This window comes from Setaria italica, chromosome IX (assembly GCF_000263155.2).
Source record: "Setaria italica strain Yugu1 chromosome IX, Setaria_italica_v2.0, whole genome shotgun sequence".
In the NCBI taxonomy this organism is placed as follows: domain Eukaryota; kingdom Viridiplantae; phylum Streptophyta; class Magnoliopsida; order Poales; family Poaceae; genus Setaria; species Setaria italica.
Genome location: NC_028458.1, coordinates 31,247,299 through 31,272,051, shown reverse-complemented (window position 1 = coordinate 31,272,051; position 24,753 = coordinate 31,247,299). Strand labels below are relative to the sequence as shown.

Sequence of the window (24,753 nt, the reverse complement as noted above, 5' to 3'; positions counted from 1 at the left end):
ACGGGACCTAACTAAATAATCTATAATTTGGGATGGAGAGAGTACTAGATTGCAAAAGACTAAAATTCCCCTAACATTGGGAGAGTGAGCCGTATTCAAAGTGAAGGTATAATAGACAATTACCAGTCTAGCCTTTCACTATCTTGCTTTTTAATATTAGCCAACTTTTTATTAGTTTTAGCTGGTCTATACTTAGGGGGTGTTTTCTTCCGGTGACTTATTTTTAGCACGTGTCACATCGAATGTTTAGATACTAATTAGGAGTATTAAACGTAGACTATTTACAAAACCCATTACATAAGTGGAGACTAAATGGTGAGATTAAGCCTAATTAGTCCATGATTTGACAGTGTGTTGCTACAGTAAACATTTTCTAATGATGGATTAATTAGACTTAATAGATTCGTCTCGCCGTTTAGTTTCCACTTATGTAATGAGTTTTGCAAATAGTCTACGTTTGATACTCCTAATTAGTATTTAAACATTCGATGTGACACGTGCTATGTGACACGTGCTAAAAAAAAGTAAAGGGAACCAAACGCCCCATTTGTATGCGCTAGTATGTGACTTTAATCATTGGAGAATGCCTAAGTAGTAGACGATTACTGTCAGTATATAGCAGTATGATTATATGGCAGGGCTAAGCTAAGCTGTTAGGTAATAAGTCTAGTAATCAAGAAGCATTGCATAATACTGTAAATTTAAATACTAAATCCGACCAAATGAAGCTCTGCTGCGTCTGCGTGCAGCAACGGTCGGGAGTTCAAACTTCTTGGTGGAATGGAACGGAACTCAACCAAGTGGGGTCCCCGGTCCGGTCCGTTGGAAATTTGGAATCCGAGGCCCACCAAGAAGGAAGTCTTTTTTATTCATTCGTCGTGCCGGCGGCCGGCCACCGTTACCCTCTGCGACGCTCCTCCCATTCAAAATCAAATCAACCCCCCATTTCCCATCTCCGATTCGCTCGATCGGCCGGCCGTCCTCCCCTCCCATCTTTCCCTCCGCCGACGAGTTCATGGAGACCTCCGCGTCTACCTCGACCCCTCGCCGAGGCGGAGCACCCGTCGACTACGTCTCCATGTCGCCGTCCCCCTCCCTCACGCCCAGGAGCTCCTCCGCTCACAAGCCCACCCCAAGGCATAGGGATCGGGATCGGGCCCCTCTCCTCTATGGCAACAGCAGCAGCAGCGCTGCCCAGGCCACCCAGCAGCAAGAATCCTCCACCCCCAAAGCCACCGCCTCCTCCTCCAAGGGGCCCGGGCCCGGAGGCGTCAACGTCCAGGTCCTCCTCAGATGCAGGTAACTGTCCACACGCTATTTCCATACGTTGCTCGACCGCTTCTTGTTATTATTAATGCATCTATTAGTGTTCTATAGGCAGGGTCAAGGATCGACTAGCTGTAGTATGTACATATGTTGTCTTGTCTGTGATCCACCCTACGCAAATTAATGCAATTCAAGCCCCACTGCTACTGTTCATTACTCCGCTTTATCGTTAATCTCACTCACTACTCGCTCATCGATTTAACCTCACTCACTGCATCGAATAGGCCATTGAGCGAGGAGGAACGCCGGATCAGCACTCCCGTGGTCATCACTTGCAATGAACAGAGGCGAGAGGTCTCCGTTGCCCAGAACATTGCAAACAAGCAGATCGATCGCACTTTTGTATTCGACAAGGTCACCTCTACCACTACTTGTTATTCATATGCAAACTGCCATCACGTCCGTCTTTTACTTCATGCTCTTTGTTTCCTACATACAACATTAGCTTAATAAGCTCATGACAAATACACAGGTGTTTGGACCAAAGTCTCAACAACAAGATGTCTTCAACCACGCTGTTGTGCCGCTTGTCAACGAGGTTTTGGACGGTTACAACTGCACAATATTTGCATATGGCCAGACCGGAACTGGCAAAACATACACCATGGAAGGAGGAGGAGGGAGCAAAGCACAGGTAACTATTATTATATTCACACACCACACATGTTTGTGATGATGCAATTTGTTGCTTCAATTGAGGTAATAACTCCACCTGCATTTCTCTAGAATGGTGACTTGCCATCTGATTCTGGTGTCATTCCAAGGGCTGTCAAGCGCATATTTGATATCCTCGAGGAACAGAGTGCTGAATACAGTATGAAGGTTTCTTTTCTTGAGTTGTATAATGAGGAACTAACTGACCTTCTTGCTCCGGAGGAATCTAAATTCTCTGATGACAAATCAAAGAAGCCCATGGCACTCATGGAGGATGGCAAGGGAGGAGTTTTTGTTAGGGGACTTGAGGAAGAGCTAGTTTCTTCAGCTGCTGAGATCTACAGGATACTGGACAGAGGCTCTGCAAAGAGAAAAACTGCTGAAACTCTCCTCAACAAGCAAAGCAGTCGCTCACACTCTATTTTCTCTATCACCATCCATATTAAGGAATGCACACCTGAGGGTGAGGAAATGATAAAGTGTGGAAAGCTTAATCTCGTTGACCTTGCTGGCTCTGAAAACATATCTAGGTCTGGTGCTAGAGATGTAAGTTTGGTTCTTGCCTTTCATCCCTTGCCTAAATACCATGATCAAGCCACTAGTGAGCAATGCTTACACTGCTGACATGTGTTTTTTGCAGGGGCGAGCACGCGAAGCCGGAGAAATCAACAAGAGTCTGCTTACACTTGGGCGTGTCATTAATACTCTTGTTGAGCACTCCGGACACATACCATACAGGTCAAGCTAACATTAGCTTTTCTGATGGTTTTTTATTAATCTGCTCTGTCATCTGATATTTGGGTGTTATTCATGCAGAGATAGCAAGTTAACAAGATTGTTAAGGGATTCCTTGGGAGGAAAGACAAAGACTTGCATCATAGCAACCATTGCACCTTCAGTACACTGCCTTGAGGAGACGCTAAGCACACTGGATTATGCACATCGAGCAAAACATATCAAGAATAAGCCAGAGGTTGTGCTTTCTCTTTGATATGCCAACTTATCATTAATGGCAATGCAATCTTTTATTTTCGGTAATTAAATTTTAGTAATGTGCCCATGATTTCCAGGTCAATCAAAAGATGATGAAATCTGCTCTCATCAAAGATTTGTACTTCGAAATGGACCGTCTTAAGCAAGGTATCCTTCTCTTCATACAAGCATTCAACATTGCTTGGTGGTTGAGAACTTCAGAAAACTACAACACAGCCATTTCCTATATAAGCATGTGCAAAGGTTAATCTTGTGCTCTTGAATTAAAAATGAATTGAAGAATATTCTGCGAAACATGATTACTGCTGGATGAAACTTTTCTTACTATACAATCCACCAAATATGGTGAATGCTTCATTGTGTCTTATTTATCTCCTCTGGATTCAGAATTTTTTGACTCCACGTACCTGAACACCGTTAACAAAATAATCACCTACCCAGTTGTTTGGAACATTCCCAAATTTAGTGATCATGGATGCAATAAATGCTAGGCCTATGCAGGATGTTTCTAGATTTTGGATCTTCCTTGTAGATTCACTAAAATCTGCGATCATTCTCCTTAATCTTCTAGTCCATCAATTTTAAAATCATTTGAAAGCCACATACTTTAAGCTGCTATATTACTAAATTTATTCCCCTTTTTGAGCAGAACTATTTGCTACGAGGGAGAAAAATGGTGTTTATATTCCGAGGGAACAATACTTAGCAGATGAAGCTGAGAAGAAGGTACTATGCTCAGTACTGCTTATGCAGACACTAGGTTGTGCATATTCTTCTGTAGTATGACTTAGAAAATTTTCAGGCTATGTCAGAGAAACTGGATCGTTTGGAACTTGTTTTGGAATCAAAAGATAAGGTATGCCTTTAATTCTGTTGGGAGGATGTGCAGCTTGCTGGAAAAACTAATGCTGCAATTCCGAATCTTACTTGTTACAGCAATTAGATGAACTTCAAGGACTCAATGAATCTCAGAAACTTTTGAGTGCAGATCTAACTGATAAAATTCAGAGATTACAGGTACACGTGCTGTATTGTCTTATTTTCCTCTGCTGATAAAATAATGTTGTTTGTATTATTTATAATATCCCATTGTTTTGCAGAAAAAGATGAAAGAAACTGAGTGCACCCTAGCAGATCTTGAAGAGAGATACATGCATGCAAATGATAAAATTAAGGAGAAGCAGTATTTGATAGAAAATCTTCTTAAATCAGGTTAGAATTTGTCTCGTCAAGGTTGAAGCTTATCATAATAAAGGCTTCATTGATTTCTGTATTAGTTTGCATACGAAATGTATACATTCTCTAGCTTGCAGTATAGAGAATGCTTGTGAGTTATAAAATGCAGTACTGTTTGTTTCATTCCAGTTTGTCTCGAGATATTTGCACTGTATTTTTTTGTAGTTCCAGAATATGTTAAGGCTTTTGTCTGAAGACTGAAGTTATTTATTGTACTTACTAGTTCCTTCCTTTTTTAATCTCTTCAGAAAAAGTTCTTGTTGGTGAAGCACAAACACTTCGATCTGAGCTGGAGAATACAGCAGGCGATCTATATGGGCTATTTTCAAAATTAGGTTTGTCTTGATTTCCCCTTCCTTCCCTTTACAATTTAGATTGTGTGATTTATATGCATGCATGTCGTCGATTTCAGAAAGGAAGGAAAAGATTGAAGATGCAAATAGAAGTATAGTTCAACAGTTCCATTCTCAGCTAACTCAAGACATGAGTCTCTTACATAGAACAGTCTCAACCTCAGTCTATCAACAGGAGAGCCTACTAAAATCACTCGAAGAAGAGATGAAATCTTTTCTCTCCTCAAAGGGCAAGGTACATCAACAAGCGAACATGTGGCCACCAGTGTATTCTCTATTTGTATGAGTTTAACATGCCACATTTGCTTAGGTTGCTGGAGGACTTCAAGAACATGTAAGAAAGCTCAAAGAGACCTTCAATTCTAGGATCACAGAATTGCATGGTATTGCAAATGAACTCAAGCAAAAATATCAGTTGAGCTTTGAAAACCTTAATTCGCAAGTTATCACACACACATCTGGCCTTGAGGATGTAAGTGTACTTAATTATCCTTTCATTTTCTTACATTGTGCTGACCATCTTGATTGTTATTCCCGTGAAAGTTTATTTTCTGAACATATGTTGAAAATCCTTGGTGCAGTGCATGAAGGGCCTGTTGGTTGATGCTGACCAATTACTCGCCGAACTTCAAAATGGGCTTTCTCAGCAAGAAATGAACTTTTGTACATTTATTGATCAGCAGCATGAGGTTCATCATTTATCATAATGCTTACTTTTTACCCATTTACACTCTACAGTTGATTTCAGTAGTTTTAAGAAAATGAAATTAACTCATACAGGAAATCTCCAGAAACTTAGAGAGAACAAAGTCTGTTTCTGCAACTACAATGAACTTCTTCAGAACAATAGATTCTCATGCTTTGGAGCTCAAGAAGGTTTTGGAAGAATCACAGATGGCACATCAAAAGCAACTCTTCCAGCTTCAGGAGAAGTTTGAGGTAATCTTCTGCTGCAGTCACATATTCTGTATGTTTCTTATTAGTTTGTAAGGTCGTTTTAAGATTTGTTATCTGATGACATGATATTGATTCAAGGCCATTGTTGCTGATGAAGAGAAGTACTTGATGGAGAAGGTAGCAGGGTTACTAGCAGAATCAAATGCTAGAAAGAAAAACGTGGTATGCATACTCTACTCCACAGTATTAGCATGACTTTTGTTCATGAGTTCAATTCCTTCTCAAACTTCATTTGCTTCAATACCTGGACGATGCCAAATAGTGTACATGTCACTGCTGTGGAGCTTGTCAACACAAGCCAATGCATATTGTTATTGGGTTATACTAGTCAAATTTCTTCACAAAAAGAAGTTCTTCAAAGAGAACCATCCCTCTACTTGTGAACAGCTGGAAACCAGCCACTGATATGAGTTTGATATGTGTGTCATTTCCCTAGGTTCGAGATGACATATGCAGCCTCAATAGGGCTGCTTCTGAGCGTTCTGACAACTTACAAACTGAAACTACCAAGCTTCATGATTTCACATCTTCTATGAAAGGGCAATGGGAAGCCTACATGCAGAGAACTGAAGAGGCATTCCATCAAAATGTATCTTCTATTGAACAGAAGAAGTGCTTCTTGGCAGAGAATCTTGAGCAATGGTAAGGTGTCTGTTTTGACAGTTGAATTGCTGATTTCATCAGAACCTTGAAACATGTCAACCTCACATATGATTTATTTATTCTGCAGCAAGACAAGGGTACAATCATGCTCAGAACAATGGAGTACTGCTCAAAATTCAGTACTGGCACTTGGAAGAAGCCATGCAGAAGCCACCAATTCAGTCATAAGGTAACTAATACTAACAATCTAAAACTGTTTTGTTTAATAAATTGTTTGAAGAGAAGCAACTTGAACTTGCTGTATGCTAAACATAACATGTGCCCTCTGAATGAAGTGATGGAACTGAGGAGAGCAACCAACTTAATGCAAGATTTTCATCTGCTGTCATGGCTGGATTTGAAGATAATGATGTTTCAAGCAAATATCTCCTTTGTTCTATCGACGGTACTATTTCTACTGTGTTGCCTCTTATGTTGCAAACTATGTAGTATGCGTATTGTGTTGTCTAAAATTCCTATATATGTTTTCTTTTGTTTTGCCAGATGCATTAAAATTGGACCATGGCACTTGTGAGAATGTGAAATCTATCACGATGACATCCAGAGCAGAACTCCATGACTTACAACATGGTCACTGTGAGAAGACAACAGTAATCACAGGGAATGCCAACAGATGTCTAGGAGATGATTACACGGTTAGCAATAATAGTCTACTGGGCATAGTATATGCACATATGTATCGGACTATCGGAGTAGTTTGTTTACCTGCTGTCACATGCTGATCCCTTACTTTTCTAATAATGAGCTCTTTGTGTTTATGAATCAGGTGGATGAAGTGACTTGTTCAACACCGAGAAGGCGTGAGATTAAGGTTCCGAGCAGCCAATCAATTGGGGAGTTGGTAACCCCGCCTCTTGAGGATCTGGTGAAGACATTCTGGGACAGCAGAGCACTGACGAAGCTTGAGCTAAATGGAAATGGGAAGCAGTCGACGACTCCAGAAACCCAGAGAGCCCCACTCACCACAATTAACTAGGAGGTAGTATTATTACTGTATACAAGATAAATGTGGTACATGTTCAACTTGTGGTCTCCTATGGGCTCTTGGGGACAAATTAAAATATGTGGTAATGGGAAGACCAATTAATTCTGGAGCCTTCCATTGGTGGTCATGCTTGGTGAATTTTGGCCGATGCTAGCTTTATTTTGCTGTGAGACAGAGAGATGATCAAGTGACATAATGTTGCTAATGGACTGGGTTCATGTTATATGGGACGCGGGTTCATGTTATATGGGACGCGAGTTGAAGTACTGTCTTGCGGGTATTGCATTATGTCCGTTGCCCGGCGCAAGAAGGAGCAGGTTCTTCCAGCCGGCGGTTGAAACACCAATGCGTGGAGATATAAAGAATTAAATTAAGATAGATGAGTACTCGTGATCGGTTTGGTTAAGTGAATTAGTTGGTTTGTTAGGGATATTTGTGGCCGGGCTCCGGTGATATATAAACTGAGTCCTAGGCGGGCATTAGATATCTGTTGACACCGGATTTTAGCCTGCAAAATCTCATTAGATCTGGAGTAAACAGTCGGCTGCTATTGTGCATCTCCAGGAGTCACAAGCAACGATGAGAAGCTGTTTCCATCAGTTACGGAGATTATATCTCTGTGCCTTGACGTGAACAAGCTACAAGGACTCATGCTCGGACTTATTGTTTGGCCGGGTAGATTAAATGGAGGCCATGGATGATGCATGCAATTATTTTAATTGACTAGTAAAAAATATCCGCTACAGTAAAACATCAATTGTATTTTTCAAACTAATAATATTTTTTATTTTCATCACTAAATTTTTATTCCACTTATTGTTATTGGATGTCTACACATTTAATAGAAAACCAAAAGAATTTTGACTTAATTATTTCCTTCAACTCAACTAATCATTAAATTAAAATATTTTTTATTGCAGCAAGAGAGTTAAATCAGTCTCCGATGGCTACCGATGGGGGCTCTTTAGTCCTAATGGTTAATATCAACCGGGACTAAAGAACCCCTTTAGTCCCGGTTGTAAAGGCCATTGGCCCTCGGGAATCTGGTAGGGTGTTCTGTCCCGGTTGCAACTACCAACCGGGACTAAACCGATTGGTGTTTCCAACCTGGATAAAACGCCCTCCGTACTCGCACACACAACGCGCGCGCCCCGCTTTCTCTCCTCCCTCTCCTTAATTCCAACGCTCAGGCCTCCTCTCCTTAATTCCAACGCCCACAGACCTCCTCTCCTCCTCCCTCCGGCCCCCACCTCCTCTCCTCCCACTCTCTCCTCCCTCTCCTTCTCCTCCGCCGGATTCGGTCGGCCCCCACTCCCTCTCCCTCGGCCGAGGCGGGCGGCGGGTGCAGGCCGGGCGGCGCGGCTGCCTCGGCTCGAGCGCGGCCGGGGCCGAGGCCGGGCGGCGCAGCCGGGGACAATTCAACAGTCTCTTTCCTCGCTGACAACGACTCAAAAGAATCATCGGCATCACTGGCATTGCAATTGCCATTTGCTACCAACATTTGCTCCTCCAGGACTCCAGGTGCTCCTGGAACGTTAACGACATCAGCATTCAGGCATTGTTAAGACAAGTGGATTCTCTTGAACAAAGTTACACTCAATCACACACAAATAAGAAAAACAGCCAATCCACCCAACATAAAGCTGACGGTTCAAGCGCAATGCAGGAATTTTCCTTCCCGTTAAAGATTCGTTCAAGAGAATTCTCTAAAATCACATTGAAGCTGGCATTGCGATTCACTTAAACAGATGCCTCTAGCAAGCGTCCTCATTTCAGATTTTCAGCTTTGGATCAACAAGAGCTTGCAGATGTTGATCCAGATGACCAACCTGGAACCCATCAAATATAGCCCAGCCCATGACCGGGTTTGTTTCAGGCTTTCAAATGCTATTGGGTCTAAGAACGCTATCCAATGTGTTTAAATCTTAATATAGCATCTTATTTCAAATATGCTTAAATGTCAGTACTCTGTCTTATTTTATTGTGTTTTATTTTTACTCGATTCCACTTGTACAAATTGCAGGAAACACTATCCAATGTGTTATATTGCTGTGTTGAGTCTATAAACAGAAACACCCAACTAATTCGCGCTTATTAGCAGTCTGTGTGTTTACAATGATGCCACAAACTGCTGCTACTACTATATGTAAGCTGATTTTTTTAACTGAAGAAACAACTGCATTGAACACAACATCCTGGCAAATCGGAGTTCAATTTATAAACTCAGGGGCTTGGCTCCTCAACAACAGAGAGCCAGGGTTCACCTACAAAATTAGGTTGCACGTTGTGAATCTCAGGCAAATCAAATCAATTCGAAGTGAGGAAGGGAAGTCCAGCAAGCCTTCACTGAAGATTCATCAGAAAATGGAGTGGCTGTCTGGCTGGCAACCAATTTTCATGGTCATCAAGCATAAGCAAGGCAGCTTCAGTACGGCAGCAATGACACAAGTGAGATCAGAATTTGTTCATCCGCATATCCAAAGATTCATTCATATATCAAATCACCCCAAACTCGTCTGATACATCTCATATTTCTCCCCAAATTGTCTTAAACCCAACTCGTCAAATGACTCAACAACACAGCCAACGGAATCAGAAGCGGTAACAGAGAACATCTCAATCCTAAGTGTACAACGCATCCAGCTCAGCCGGCCGGAGACCCTGGCCGTGATCTTCGCGGTGTCGATGCCGAGTTCCACTGCCACGCGCCGCATGACCCCGAACTCCGCGGGCCTCGTGCCCGCTGGCCACGTCACCACCATGCTAGCCGCCTTGCCCCGGATCTCGCACTCCACGAACACCACCACGCCTAGCCCGTCCACCACGCTCCCGGGCGGGGCCAGCGCCACCACGGCTTTGGCCGCGCCCACCCCACCCTGCCACTGTGCGACGCGGGTCTCCAGTTTCCCCTTCACGTACTCATCGACCGCGAGCCGACCCCTGTACGATGTGCTCCAAACCGCGTCCAGGACCAGCACCTCCTCTGGCTGGAGTTTGGAGACGAGGGATAAAGCCCTCTAACAAGTGGGATCCACGCCTGGCCGATCTCGCCGCCGAGGCGCGCAGTGGCAGCAGCGGGGCACCTTGCTCCGGCCGCCGCCCGCACCCAATCCCTCTCGTTCGTCTCTCTGGTTTGAAGAAAGGAGAAGCTTTTTCCCCTTTATCCCCCTCCCTTCCCTTCTTTTTCCACCCGAGCTCCCCTTCTTCCAAATTTGGACTGCGGGTTTATTCCATGAAAGTTGAGGGACTTTTTTGCAAAATGACCATGACAGTTGGAAGAAATAACCGCTCTTTTTATATTAGGTATAGATTAATGTGGCTGATGCATGCATATGCGTGTGGAGTAATTGTGCCATATGAGGACTTGCATGGTTTTTGGCATGCGTGTGGAGTAATTGTGCCATACGAGGACTTGCATGGTTTTTGGAAGATGGTACCGATGGAGTTGCAGTACGTATTGGATAAGGAAGAAGCTGGCATCAGTAGGGAACTTGCATGGAATCGTGACTCTACGGAAGGGAACATGTATTTTAATATTTTCTTTTATTCCTAGGGAAATTTTGTACGAGTCATTATCCTACCAGATTAGTAGTTGTTAATTCAGGGTATAAATATGTACTCCCTGGTCATTGTAAAGAGATCTCTCAATCAATCAATTAATATAACCTTTCGACGTCACGCCGCTAAAATCCTAGGAGTAGGAGTAGAGTAGATTCGACGAGTTCCTTCTAGCACGCAAGGCTGAATCGGGCGAGCTTGTAAGTACCGTCACTCAGTCATTACGGCCTCTATTAGAACTTTCTAAGTTAAGTCTTGTATTTTGATATTATCATGTGACTAGTTATCGAGTTATCTTAGATTGCAAGTAGAACTTTCTAGGTTTTGTCCAATATTCTACTTGTTTTCAATGTTGCTCAAGTTATCGAACAACTTAGATCTGGTTAGGTTATCTTCATCAGTTCTCTTGCCTTGTTTAACGTTCCAGTTATCAGATCGTATCGGCTGGTAGATCTTGCATGCTTTTATTGTTTTACACATGTTAGGTCCGATAGATCTTTACCCCTGCCTCTCGTATTGCTAACTGTCTGACCTCTGATGTCAGCATGCTACTATTGAGAGATGATGCCTGGATTGGGTTTTATCCGTATCACGCAGAAGTGTGAGGACATCATTGAACCGATAGGGGCACGTACGAGGCCTTGTTACCGCAAACTTGTCTGTTAAGATTAATGGGTCGAAGTTAATGCCCTCTCACCGTGTTACCTTGTCTAAGTTCAATACACGGTCATGACATTGATTATATTTTGTTATCTTAATCGGCTTGTAAGCGGTAGCCAAGAGACTTTTGGTGATTATGCTTTAGTCTTTTATGTTGACAGGTTGAAGTTAATGCCCTCTCATCCGTGTTGTCTTGTCTAAGTTCAATACACTTATCAAGATATTAATTAAGATCTGTTAATGTATCTGGCTTGTGTAGGGTTAGCATCGGCTGGTCCTTGTTGTTACGTTCTAATCTTTTAAGTTAGTAGATTGATGCCAATGTCCTCTTATTCGTATTACCTTGTCTGAGTTCAATACACTTATCAAGATATTGGCTAGATCCGTTAGCTTATCTGGTAAGTATGTAGTTAACAAGGACTCCCTTTTGTGGCGGTTGTGTTACAATATTTTATCTTAGCCCGTTGGTTGACATAGCCTATGGCACATGTCATTAATGTTTTATTTACACTGCATGCTTATATTAAATATCTATCTGTTATTGTGTTTATTCAAGAACGCCTACCCATGAGTTCGAAAGGCTTCGCTGCCGATCAGCTCAAAAATTTAATGTTTACCTTTTAATTTTCAAGTCAAATTGATTGGCATGCCTTGCATCACTCGCGAGCCGATTTGGAGCTTACACTGGAGTTAAGCAGATTTTCCAGGTCCTCCGTGTTATTCAATGCAGAAGCTTGATGTCCAAATCTTGCATAAAGCAGTACCTCGTTGTCCTGCACCTCGTGGCTGAAGCCTAAACCACGCCCCCGGTTACGTCTTTCCACCAATCACGCCCTCTTTGTGACGTATTGGTATAGGATTGCTATGGACTCTGGTTCCGTGTCTCTGTATCCCCAAAACTAAGAGGAAGAACTCTCCGCTCGCTACCAGGCTCCAAGATCTGGCCAAGTGGGGCAACCGTGGCATCGTTGGCCAAGAAGCTGGATGACCTTTCTGAGAAGGCCACCACCCTCGGATCGGTGTTTCAGCATGCCGAGCAGGTCTGTCCCCCTCAACCACCTATTGGCCACTGGGATATTTATTTTTTTGACATCCTTACGAAGGGCTAGCATTCAAATGCCAGCTTTAGAAATGCTCCTGTATATTTACCACACTAGTACAATGCCTATTCTAACGCTACGGCAGATTAGCAAAATCTATATTCCTTAGATTTAAAGTACCCGTGCTAACCCAAAACGATATGTAATTTCGGACGGAGGAAGTATTCCTTAGATTAAAAAAGCACCGGTATTACATAACTAAACTTAAGAGGAAAATTAAAAAATAAAAGCAATCTATTGTCAAAAATGAAGCACATGACAATATGTGCACTGTATCCAATATGTATTTTGTAATATCTGACCAAACAGTATCCCACGAAAGACTTAACTGGTCCCTTCAGCTCTGAATTGTTGAATCTAAAGGAGAGGAGGAGGTCAATCAGGAACTAATCAAATCTTCATGGTCACGCCCTTCACATCTAGGGAAGGCCAACAAAATCATATTGTAGAAACAACCATGGATCCATGCATCTTGGATCACTCTGAATTGTCAAGGAGAAGATCACAGCCATGGATGCATATTGGATCACTCTAAAACATGGGGATGGATGCCAATGTCAGGCAGCATGATGAGCACGCTAGTAATCCAAGGCCCTGTATTTCATCAAACATCCAAAGGCAACATGAACGTAATTTTTTCAGCTAGCTATATTTGCTAGGAATACATATAGCCAAGAAGAGATGAAATTCATAATAAGATCATGAGAAGGTGAAACAAATAAGGGAATCATTTTTATCTAGCTACACTATTTTTTAGTGGTTGTAGCTAAGAGCAAGGAATAAAATCCATAATAGCAAGTAGAAGCGAACCTGTGAAACCTACCATTAAAACCAAAGGGCTAAGATTGTTGTCCCTGTAGAAGTCAATAAAATTGGACGAATGGTGTGTTACAAAAAAAACTTTTCAATAAAATCAACAGTTCAAACTGTGGAAGATCATGATGAATCATGCCTTAGATTATTAAAAATAATATGACAGGTTCTGTTTGCAAAATTCTTATGTGTTACTCATTATTGTTACTCATTATTGCATAAAAGAGACTGTAGAAGCTTATGTTATTTTAGACAATCGATGATTACGATTTGCTTATACTACTGTCATACTGTTTTGGGAGGGAAAAAAGTTATCACAGTTCAGATTTACCCTATAATCTTCTAGCAGATATAGTGAAGAAAATTTCTTCAAACAGTAGGATACTGCTGGAGCATACAGAGGCAGTCAAGTTGCAGAAAGTAGAAGTAGACTAATATCTCATATGTGACAAGATCATTTTGAAAAAAGTAGCGCCATGCCATGATAATAGGATAACCGGCCTCCATCATAAACATCACTGCGCATAAAACTGCAGCCTGCGAGCAGGTCATTTACTGACAGTGAAATGATCTTCAAGAAAAAAGAAACAATAGCTTATTCAAGTGAGTAAAGGACCAAGAATGCTAGTTTAAAATAATGTAACAAATATCCATGTTGGTTGTATGAATGCTAAAGCGTTCCTGGAGGCACTCCATGGCAACAAATGCTCAACCGGAGCCACAATGACCCTGTCATCATCCACCAAAGACAAAAATAATCTTGAACATCTTGTATCATTCCATAAGATTTTTCTACAGTTCATAGAGGCTTCAAGTTTGGGCACACATGTACCAATAATTTATGAAAGAAAGACGGATTCCAAGCTGTATTTGGATTCTCTTGCTGGGCCTAACAACGAATACACAAAATAATTCTGTACTTTAATCCAATCAGGGAATTTTTCTTCTTACCCCAACAGAAATGGTGACTCTTATTCATGATAAAATTAGTTATGAAAAATGTTTTAAATTTTTAGGAATAATGGAACTTTTTCTCTGAGTGGCGTAGAAATACAAACAACACTTACATCCTTATTGGCCTGGTTATTAAAAGAGGATTGATTTATCAATATTCTTGCGCCAAAAGATGACAATATTTCCTTGTCAATTGAAAAGATCCTTATTTTTACTGTACATTTATTAATGTTTGTTCAAGCTATGAAGCTCAGTCTCGAGCTTTTGGAAGATTTAATAGCTACTGTACATTTGTTGTTAAAGCTATGGAGCTCAGCTTCAAGCTTTTGGAAGATTGATAGCAAAGAACAACTACTGCTATTTTGAATTGCAATATACATGAGCTTTTTTTTTTGAACAACTACATACGACACTAACTTTAGCAGGCAATAGTGGACTTTAATAGGCCATATTTTGATTCAGTATTATACTCCGAAATAACAGAGAGAAAAATATGGTGCCACAGATTGAAACTTAAGATGAGAGACTAACTATTGCTAATAGATCAAAGAAAGATTTGCCGCCAAGAATGATTTGATAGGAATCAGATAATTATAGAAGAAAAAGGGTATTCCATAGTTTTTCTTACTTCGAGCTCAAATAACCAGAGCTAGGACTGATTCTGAAGGAGCAGATCTGCGCTAGGAGGCAACCGGAAGGGAGGTGGTTGCAGTTCCATGCAGGACAGCAGGAGGTGGCCAAGAACCTAAGCCAGAGTCCTCTGTTGGGATACGAGGTAGACTACACTAGCGCAAATCAAAATTTCTACCACGTAAAACCAGTAAGAACTGCCGTATAAGGATCACGGGATTACCACTCGACGCACTACTGGTGCGGAAGATGTAGATTTGCGTCGATGCAGCGAAGACAATCAACGTAGTCGTACGTAGTCGATCACGTCAGCGTCCAGCAGCTCCTCAACAGCTCGTCCACGTGCAGCAAGATCGCCCTCGTGCCGCGGCTCGTCGTCGGCTCGTCGTGGCTCGTCGTGGCTCATCGGCGGCTCGTCCAAGTGCTGCAGGTGCAACACCTCCAAGGTATCCACACGTGCAGGGAGGAAGAGTCGCAAGCCGGACTGCTAAATCCGCGAGTTGCAACAGGCGAGGGCGTGGGAGGCGCGACAGATGTGTTTCGCCAAAAGGTGTAAACCCTAGGGCGCCCCCACCCCTCTATTTATAGAGGTTCCTGACGGGCCTCTGGGTCCGAGGCCCATTAGTACTTCTAAACCTAATCCAACTCGGATCACATCCGAATTGGGCTTCCAACCCCTTAAGTGTGTGACCCTATGGGTTCGGATACGTATAGACATGGCCCGAGTACTCCTACTCGGCCCAATAGTCGGTAGCGGCCTCTAGCAAGACGTGCCAACTCCTATACGCACACGAAGATCATATCAGACGAACCATCACAACATAATATACATGCTATTCCTTTTGCCTCGCGATATTTGGTCTAGCTTCAAGCCAACCGCTCTTTCTCGATCCTGTGATTCAGAATCCCTTTGTAGGTTAACTCTTAACCGTACGTAGCATGGCCATGCATTTTCGGATCTGATCACTCGAGGGGCCTAGAGATATCACTCTCAATCAGAGAGGAGCAAATCCCATCTCGATTGACCATGTCTCATAGCATGCTTCTTGACAAACCCGAAAGCTACCTTTATAACTACCCTGTTACGGCGTAGCGTTTCATAGCCCCTAAGTAGGTCGATCCACATCTTCAATACATGCGACAATCTCAGGTCTAAGGACAAGGCGTATATGTTGTTTAAAGAGAGAACTACTTCTCGTGTTGGGTCAGTCCTAGCACATGTCTCCACATGTGTCCACATTATTAGTTCAACATCTCCATGTCCATGACTTGTGAAACATAGTCATCAACTAATACATGTGCTAGTCTAATATTCATGTGTGTCCTCACATGAACTCCGACTAGGGACAACTTTAGAATAACCATACAAGTAAAGAGTTTCACATACAATTCACATAATTGCAAATCAATTCAAGTAGCCTTTAATGGATATTCAATGAACACAGTATACAAATCATGGATACAAATGGAATATCATCATCTCTACGATTGCCTCTAGGGCATACCTCCAACAGTCTCCCACTTGCACTAGAGTGAATCTAGAAGGTACCTAATACCCATAGCTCTTACATGCGCATTATGCTTAGCCTGCGGGAGTGGTTTTGTCAACGGATCAGAAATGTTCTGATCTGTGTGTATTTTGCATATCTTGATCTAACCCCGGTTAACAAAGTCTCAAATGAGATGAAATCGCCGCATTACGTGTTTGTTCTTCTGGTGGTTCCTTGGCTCCTTTGCTTGCGCAATTGCCCCATTATTATCACTGTAGAGATTCAATGGGCTAGACGCATTCGGGAACACACCAAGCTCAATGAGGAAATTCCTTATCCAAACACCTTCCTTCGCGGCTTCCGAAGCCGCGATGTACTCGGCTTCTGTCGTAGAATCGGCCACCGTCTCTTGTTTGGAACTCTTCCAACTAACAGCACCACCATTTAGCGTGAACACAAATCCTGATTGTGACTTTGAATCATCTGTGTCGGTTTGGAAACTAGCATCGGTGTAACCCGTTACAACGAGCTCCTCCTCACCTCCATAGACGAGGAACATATCTTTAGTCCTTCTCAAGTACTTAAGAATGTTTTTCACCGCTGTCTAGTGACTCTCACCTGGATCAGATTGGTGTCTGCTTGTCATACTTAGCGCATATGAAACATCTAGGCGAATACTTATCATTGCATACATGATAGATCCAATAGCCGAGGCATATGGCACTCTACTCATGCGATCCCGCTCATCAGCAGTCGAAGGACACTGAGTCTTGCTGAGATGTATGCCATGTGACATAGGCAAGAACCCTTTCTTGCCTCTTCCATGCGAAACCGCTTCAACACTTTGTCAATGTAAGTATCTTGGCTTAAACCTATAAGCCTTCTCGATCTATCTCTATGGATCTTAATGCCCAGAATATATGCCGCTTCCCCTAAGTCCTTCATCGAAAAACTATTTTTCAGTGAAGTCTTTACGGACTCAAGCATAGGAATGTTATTTCCAATCAGTAATATGTCATCCACATATAAGATTAGAAATACTACAGAGCTCCCACTAACCTTCTTGTAAACACAAGACTCTTCTTCGTTCTTGGTGAAGTCAAACCCTTTGACCACTTCATCAAAACGAATGTTCCAACTCCTAGATGCTTGCTTCAATCCATAAATGGATCTCTGAAGCTTGCATACCTTTCCAGCATTTTTCGGATCAACAAAACCCTCGGGCTGTATCATATACACGTCCTCAGGTAGGTTTCCATTCAGGAAAGCTATCTTGACATCCATCCGCCATATCTCATAATCGAAATATGCAGCTATAGCTAGAATAATCCAAATGGACTTAAGCATCACTACGGGCGAGAAGGTCTTGTCGTAGTCAACTCCTTGAACTTGTCGAAAACCTTTTGTGACAAGTCGTGCTTTATAGATGTGAACATTTCCATCCATGTCCTTTTTCTTCTTATAGATCCACTTGCACTCTATGGCTTTAACACCATCAGGCGGGTCAACCAAGTTCCAAACTTGATTGTCTCCCATGGACTCTATTTCGGATTGCATGGCACTCTGCCATTTTTCGGAGTCTGGGTCCATCATTGCTTCTGCATATGTCGCAGGCTCATCATTGTCCAACAATAATATTTCCCGCATTTTGCGGAGCCTTGCCGACCTTCGTGGTTGTGGCGGTGCTTCTCTTGCAATGGGTATCTCAACTTGTTCTGCTACGTTAGCATCACTCTTTGATTCTTGCCTGATTGGCTCATCTTAAACTTCTTCAAGATGCACTGTCTTTCCACTCTTTTCTCCTTTGAGAAACTCTTTCTTTAGGAAAACCTCGTTCCGAGCGACAAACACTTTGCCTTCTGATCGGTTGTAGAAATAATATCCCAAAGTTTCCTTTGGATATCCCACGAAAATGCACTTATCCAACTTGGGTGTGATCTTGTCCGACTGAAGTCGCTTGACAAACACTTCACATCCCCAAATCTTTAGAAAAGACAAACTAGGAACCTTTCCAGTCCATATCTCATATGGTGTCTTAACTACGGATTTAGATGGTACCCTATTAAGTGTGAAAGCTGCCGTTTCTAGAGCGTATCCCCAAAATGACAGCGGTAGGTCCAACTGGCTCATCATTGATCGAACCACATATAATAAAGTTCGATTACGTCGCTCGGATACACCGTTTCTCTGAGGTGTTCCAGGCGGCGTAAGTTGTGGAACAATTCCGCAACTCTTTAGATGATTGTTAAACTCGTGGCTCAAATACTCGCCTCCACGATCAGATCGTAAGGCCTTAATTTTCTTGCCATGCTGATTTTCAACTTCATTCTGAAATTCCTTGAACTTTTCAAAGGTTTCAGACTTGTGCCTCATCAAGTAGACATAGCCATATCTACTAAAATCATCAGTAAAAGTTATGAAGTATTGGAATCCTCCTCTAGCTGTCGTGTTCATTGGTCCGCATACATCACTATGTACGAGTTCCAACAAGTCTACTGCTCTCTCAGGAAATCCTGTGAAAGGCGTCTTGGTCATCTTGCCTAGCAAGCAAGCCTCACATGTCTCGTATGATTCAAAATCAAACGAAGTTAGAAGTCCATCAGAATGGAGCTTCTTCATGCGCTTTTCACTTATATGACCCAAACGACAATGCCACAAGTAGGTAGGACTCAAATCATTAGGCCGAGGCCTTTTAGCACTTACGTTACAGACAGGTGAACCATCAAGATTTAAAACAAATAATCCATTCACAATGGGTGCAAAAGCCATAAACATATCATTCTTAGAGATCACACAACCATTGCTTTCACTCGCAAATGAGTAACCATCCTTCATCAAGCATGAAGGAGACAAAATGTTTCGACTTAAACTAGGAACGAAATAACAATTATTCAACTCCATAATAAATCCTGACGGGAGGTGGAGTTGCATTGTCCCGACGGTCAACGCAGCAACTCTTGCATTATTGCCCACGCGGAAATCAACTTCTCCTCTTTCCACACTTCTACTTCTTATCATTCCCTGCATCGAATTGCAAATATGAGCAACCGATCCGGTATAAAATACCCAAGAATTAATAATTGTATCAGCGAGAAAAATGTTGTCTATAACATTAACAACAAGCGTACCTGAGGTAGAAGTACTCTTACTTCTGCCATTCTTCAACGAAGCTAGGTACTGCTTGCAGTTTCTCTTCGAGTGACCAAGTTCATGACAGTAAAAGCACTCTTTGTCTGGAGCAGGTCCACGTCCAGCTTTAACCTTGGGCGCTGTTTGGCTTGGACGTTCCAGCCTTGCCCTTCTTCTTCCAAGAATTGCCCTTCTTCTTAAAGCTAGGCTTGTTCTGTATAGCCATCACATGGCTGGTACTAGTGCTTTTCTTGATGTCAGCCTCTGCTGTTTTAAGCATGCCACACAGCTCATTCAGACCCTTCTCCGTCCCATGCATATGGTAGTTCGAGATGAAGTTCCCATAGCTAGGCGGAAGAGACAAAAGAATGAAATTAGTGGCCAACTCTTGGCCCAGTGGGAAGCCTAGCTTCTCCAACCGTTGAGTGTAACCAACCATCTTGATTACGTGTGGTCCTACTGCTGCGCCTTCTGCAAGCTTGCTCTCCACAAAGGCCTTAGACACATTGAACCTTTCAGTCCTGGCCTGTGTTTGGAACATGTCTCTAAGCGCCACGATCATATCGTGCGCCTCATGATTTGTTTTGAACTGCATCTGCAGCTCGGGTTCCATGCAAGCAAGCATAAGGCAGCTTACTTCGAGGTTAGCATCACATGCTTTCTTGTAAGCATTCTTAGTAGCAGCGGGTGCATCATCAGCAGGTTCTTCTGGTAGTGGGTTGTCTAGAACATCTTCCTTTTTCTCAGCCCTGAGAACAATTCTCAGGTTATGGATCCAATCCGAGTAATTTGTTCCATTCAACTTGTCCTTCTCAAGGACCGAACGCAAAGCAAACAGTGTAGTGCTGTTAGGTGCCATTTAATCTACAACAAAAGTAATGCAAAATACACTAAGACAAACGTATCCATGATAGAGCAAATCACATTAAACTATTTTAACAGAATCTACTCCCACTAAAATCAATATCCCTCTATTGAAACTTAGTGATTCTGGATCCACAACTAACAAGTCTACTAGTCAGCTTTAGCATCACCGCTAGAAAACAAGGTAGATCGGTAAGCAACTTTTGCTAATCATATCACATATGACTCCTATTGTTGGGTGACATCTCTATGTCTCGGCGCCCAACCTTTATGCCCCAAGGTCCTTAACCGTTAAGATAACCTTGTTAAGAAAACCAACCCTTATGCGTGTAAGTGTCCGACACAAACCCGTCTAGTCAAGGAAAACTAGTGGTACCCTAATTTCATAGACCCACCACTAATTGTACAAGACATGGGACGGTGCAAGTTTTAGTTGGGAGGGCATACTAACTTAAACTTTGTGAGGGATCGTTCTACTTCTAACATCACAGCATGCAGAAAGTAAAACATAAACAGAATAGCATTCACACAGTTGTGACACCATTTTCATATGGTGATCTCCATCTCCATAGAACCTTTTCACCATGGTGATCTCCATCTCCATGTTCCATGTGCGCCATCCTCCTGGTGATGAGTCCTCCAAGAACTAGAACATGCTATTAGGCCTAATAGCTAGTAAATAAGCTAGTAATGAAGATTACATAGTTGCTTGGATCATCAAAGATTGGTACGCAGACCATTAAATACAATAAAGTGACAACACATATGGCTCCTGCCGTGTTGCCGTACGCGCGACACGCAGGTCACGAATGAGTTACACACATGCATCACATACACAAAGGGGCTATACTGATCACAAGATGCATACATCCTGCAAAACAGAGTTAAGCGTCCTAACGTTCCAAACTTCGGATGCCCGAAACTCCATCTTCCAAGCCGAATTTGGGAAATCTAATTTCGCCGAAAACGGCAAAGCCGTTGAATTTCATGTGTAACTTTGTCTATAGATCAATTTTCATATAAAATTCGTCCCGATCCAAGATCGTACCGAAAAGTTACGGCTGATTTACCGAAGCATACGCATACGGCAAAAATCCCGACCCCGGTAGTAGATTCCATCTACTATTGCACATCTAATGCGCCTGGCGTATGACCCTAGATTTCGATTCGACCAATCATATTGATCTTTGCTCACTGCAACTGGAATTACATGTATCACTTAACTCCGATGGCGGAAACCGACCGGTAGGATTATGTCGTTACACTACCATTGCAGCAAGAGCACGAAACCAGGACATAGATCAAACTGAAAACTCGCATATCTCCATATGCACACATCCCGAATCCAAAACTAAACAGCTACGGCTCTGATACCACTGTTGGGATACGAGGTAGGCTACACTAGCGCAAATCAAAATTTCTACCACGTAAAACCAGGAAGAACTGCCGTATAAGGATCACGGGATTACCACTCGACGCACTACTGGTGCGGAAGATGTAGATTTGCGTCGATGCAGCGAAGACAATCAACGTAGTCGTACGTAGTCGATCAACATAGTCGTACGTAGTCGATCACGTCAGCGTCCAGCAGCTCCTCAACAGCTCGTCCACGTGCAGTAAGATCGCCCTCGTGCCGCGGCTTGTCGTTGGCTCGTCGTCGGCTCGTCGTGGCTCATCGGCGGCTCGTCCAAGTGCTGCAGGTGCAACACCTCCAAGGTATCCACACGTGCAGGGAGGAAGAGTCGCAAGCCGGACTGCTAAATCCGCGAGTTGCAACAGGCGAGGGCGTGGGAGGCGCGGCAGATGTGTTTCGCCAAAAGGTGTAAACCCTAGGGCGCCCCCACCCCTCTATTTATAGAGGTTCCTGACGGGCCTCTGGGTCCGAGGCCCATTAGTACTTCTAAACCTAATCCAACTCGGATCACATCCGAATTGGGCTTCCAACCCCTTAAGTGTGTGACCCTATGGGTTCGGATACGTATAGACATGGCCCGAGTACTCCTACTCGGCCCAATAGTCGGTAGCGGCCTCTAGCAAGACGTGCCAACTCTTATACGCACACGAAGATCATATCAGACGAACCATCACAACATAATATACATGCTATTCCTTTTGCCTCGCGATATTTGGTCTAGCTTCAAGCCAACCGCTCTTTCTCGATCCTGTGATTCGGAATCCCTTTGTAGGTTAACTCTTAACCGTACGTAGCATGGCCATGCATTTTTGGATCCGATCACTCGAGGGGCCTAGAGATATCACTCTCAATCAGAGAGGAGCAAATCCCATCTCGATTGACCATGTCTCATAGCATGCTTCTTGACAAACCCGAAAGCTACCTTTATAACTACCCTGTTACGGCGTAGCGTTTGATAGCCACTAAGTAGGTCGATCCGCATCTTGAATACATGCGACAATCTCAGGTCTAAGGACAAAGCATATATGTTGTTTAAACAGAGAATTACTTCTCGTGTTGGGTCAGTCCTAGCACATGTCTCCACATGTGTCCACATTATTAGTTCAACATCTCCATGTCCATGACTTGTGAAACATAGTCATCAACTAATACATGTGCTAGTCTAATATTCATGTGTGTCCTCACATGAACTCCGACTAGGGACAACTTTAGAATAACCATACAAGTAAAGAGTTTCACATACAATTCACATAATTGCAAATCAATTCAAGTAGCCTTTAATGGAAATTCAATGAACACAGTATACAAATCATGGATACAAATGGAATATCATCATCTCTATGATTGCCTCTAGGGCATACCTCCAACATCCTCCACCCGCACAGGACAGACGCCTTCTCCATGCGCAGCACCATGGCTCCACGAGGACAAGGTCCACGGGGCATGCGTTAGCATCGGAGATTCACCACCCCAACAAGCGGATCAGGCAACAGCAGTGAAGACAACTTACAAGATGAACATGGCGTCGCGAGCATCCCGACCGTTGATGGTGAGGACGGCAGCGGCAGTGCAGGCATCTGGCCATCAGTGGCGGTAGCATCCTCGTAGGCGTCGATGAAGAGGGAGATGATGAGTCGAGGAGTTGGGGGAGAGGAGGGCGCATGCGAGGAGTGAAGCAGGGAGCGCAGCCCTCGTCTTCCACGATGGTGATGTCACCTGCGCTTTGTGTTGGGATACAAGGTAGGCTACGCTAGCACAAAACAAAATTTTTCTACCGCGTAAACCAGGAAAACTGCCGTATATGGATCACGGGATTACCACTCGACGCACTGGTGCGGAAGATATAGAATCACGTTGGGGCAGCGAAGTCGATCAGCGTAGTCGAACACGTAGTCGATCACGTCGACATCGATAAGCTCCTCAATAGCTCATCCACGTGCAGGAAGGTCATCCTCGTGCCGCGGCTCGTCGTAGCTCGTCGGCGGCTCGTCCAAGTGCTGCAGGTGCAACACCTCCAAGGTATCCACACGTGCAGGGAAGAAGCGTTGCAAGCCAGACTACTAGGTCCGCGAGTTGCAACAGGGCGAGGGCGTGGAAGGCATGGAAGATGTGCTTTCAGCCAAAGGGATGAAACCCTAGGGCGCCCCCACCCCTCTATTTATAGAGGTTCCTGACGGGCCTCTGGGTCCAAGGCCCATTAGTACTCCTAAACCTGATTCAATTCGGATCACATCCAAATTGGGCATCCAACCCCATAAGTGTGTAACCCTATAAGTTCAGATACGTATAGACATGGCCCGAGTACTCCTACTCGGCCCAATAGTCGGTAGCGGCATCTAGCAAGACATGCCAACTCCTATACGCACACGAAGATCATATCAGATGAACCGTCACGACATCACGTACTTGCTACTCCCTTTGCCTCACGATATTTGGTCTAGCTCCAAGCCGACCGCTCTTTCTCGATCCTGTGATTCGGAATCCCTTTGTAGGTTAACTCTTAACCGTACGTAGCATGGCCATGCATTTTCGGATCCGATCACTCGAGGGACCTAGAGATATCACTCTCAATTAGAGAGGGGCAAATTCCATCTTGATTTGACAATGCCTCACAGCATGCTTCTTGACAAACCCGAAAGCTACCTTTTTAACTACCCTGTTATGGTGTAGCGTTTGATAGCCCCTAAGTAAGACGATCCACATCTTGAGTACATGCGACAATCTCAGGTCTAAGGATAAAGCATACATGTTGTATAAAGAGAGAACTACTTCTCGTGTTGGGTCAGTCCTAGCATATGTCTCCACATATGCCTACATTATTAGTTTGACATCTCCATGTCCATGACTTGTGAAACATAGTCATCAACTAATACATGTACTAGTCTAATGTTCATGTGTGTCCTCACATGAACTCTGACTAGGGACAACTTTAGCATAACCATACAAGTAAAGAGTTTCACATACAATGCACATA

General features: G+C 43.3%; 1 protein-coding gene and 1 pseudogene across 1 annotated transcript; one reads left to right on the top strand and one right to left on the bottom strand.

The window, feature by feature from the left end:
• The first annotated feature begins 888 nt into the window (after positions 1 to 888).
• On the top strand, positions 889 to 7,412 carry LOC101756076 (kinesin-like protein KIN-5A). Its single transcript, XM_004983300.4, has 22 exons — positions 889 to 1,299; positions 1,551 to 1,680; positions 1,799 to 1,960; positions 2,053 to 2,526; positions 2,621 to 2,718; positions 2,797 to 2,953; positions 3,051 to 3,120; positions 3,623 to 3,699; positions 3,776 to 3,829; positions 3,910 to 3,990; positions 4,074 to 4,185; positions 4,458 to 4,544; positions 4,622 to 4,797; positions 4,873 to 5,034; positions 5,144 to 5,251; positions 5,343 to 5,501; positions 5,598 to 5,681; positions 5,956 to 6,161; positions 6,250 to 6,351; positions 6,458 to 6,567; positions 6,666 to 6,817; positions 6,949 to 7,412. Exons 1-22 carry the CDS (start codon positions 1,016 to 1,018, stop codon positions 7,156 to 7,158), a joined length of 3,255 nt encoding a protein of 1,084 aa, XP_004983357.1. The 5' UTR covers positions 889 to 1,015; the 3' UTR covers positions 7,159 to 7,412.
• A 2,377-nt stretch (positions 7,413 to 9,789) lies between these two features.
• LOC101774338 lies at positions 9,790 to 23,194 on the bottom strand (annotated as a pseudogene).
• Positions 23,195 to 24,753: the final 1,559 nt, after the last annotated feature.

Bases quoted from the DNA above. Each gene is read 5' to 3' on its own strand.
- LOC101756076 (XM_004983300.4), top strand. From the start codon at position 1,016: ATGGAGACCTCCGCGTCTACCTCGACCCCTCGCCGAGGCGGAGCACCC. The intron at 1,961-2,052 runs GTAACTATTATT...GCATTTCTCTAG, and splicing joins GAGGAGGGAGCAAAGCACAG to AATGGTGACTTGCCATCTGA. The intron at 3,830-3,909 runs GTATGCCTTTAA...TACTTGTTACAG, and splicing joins TTTTGGAATCAAAAGATAAG to CAATTAGATGAACTTCAAGG.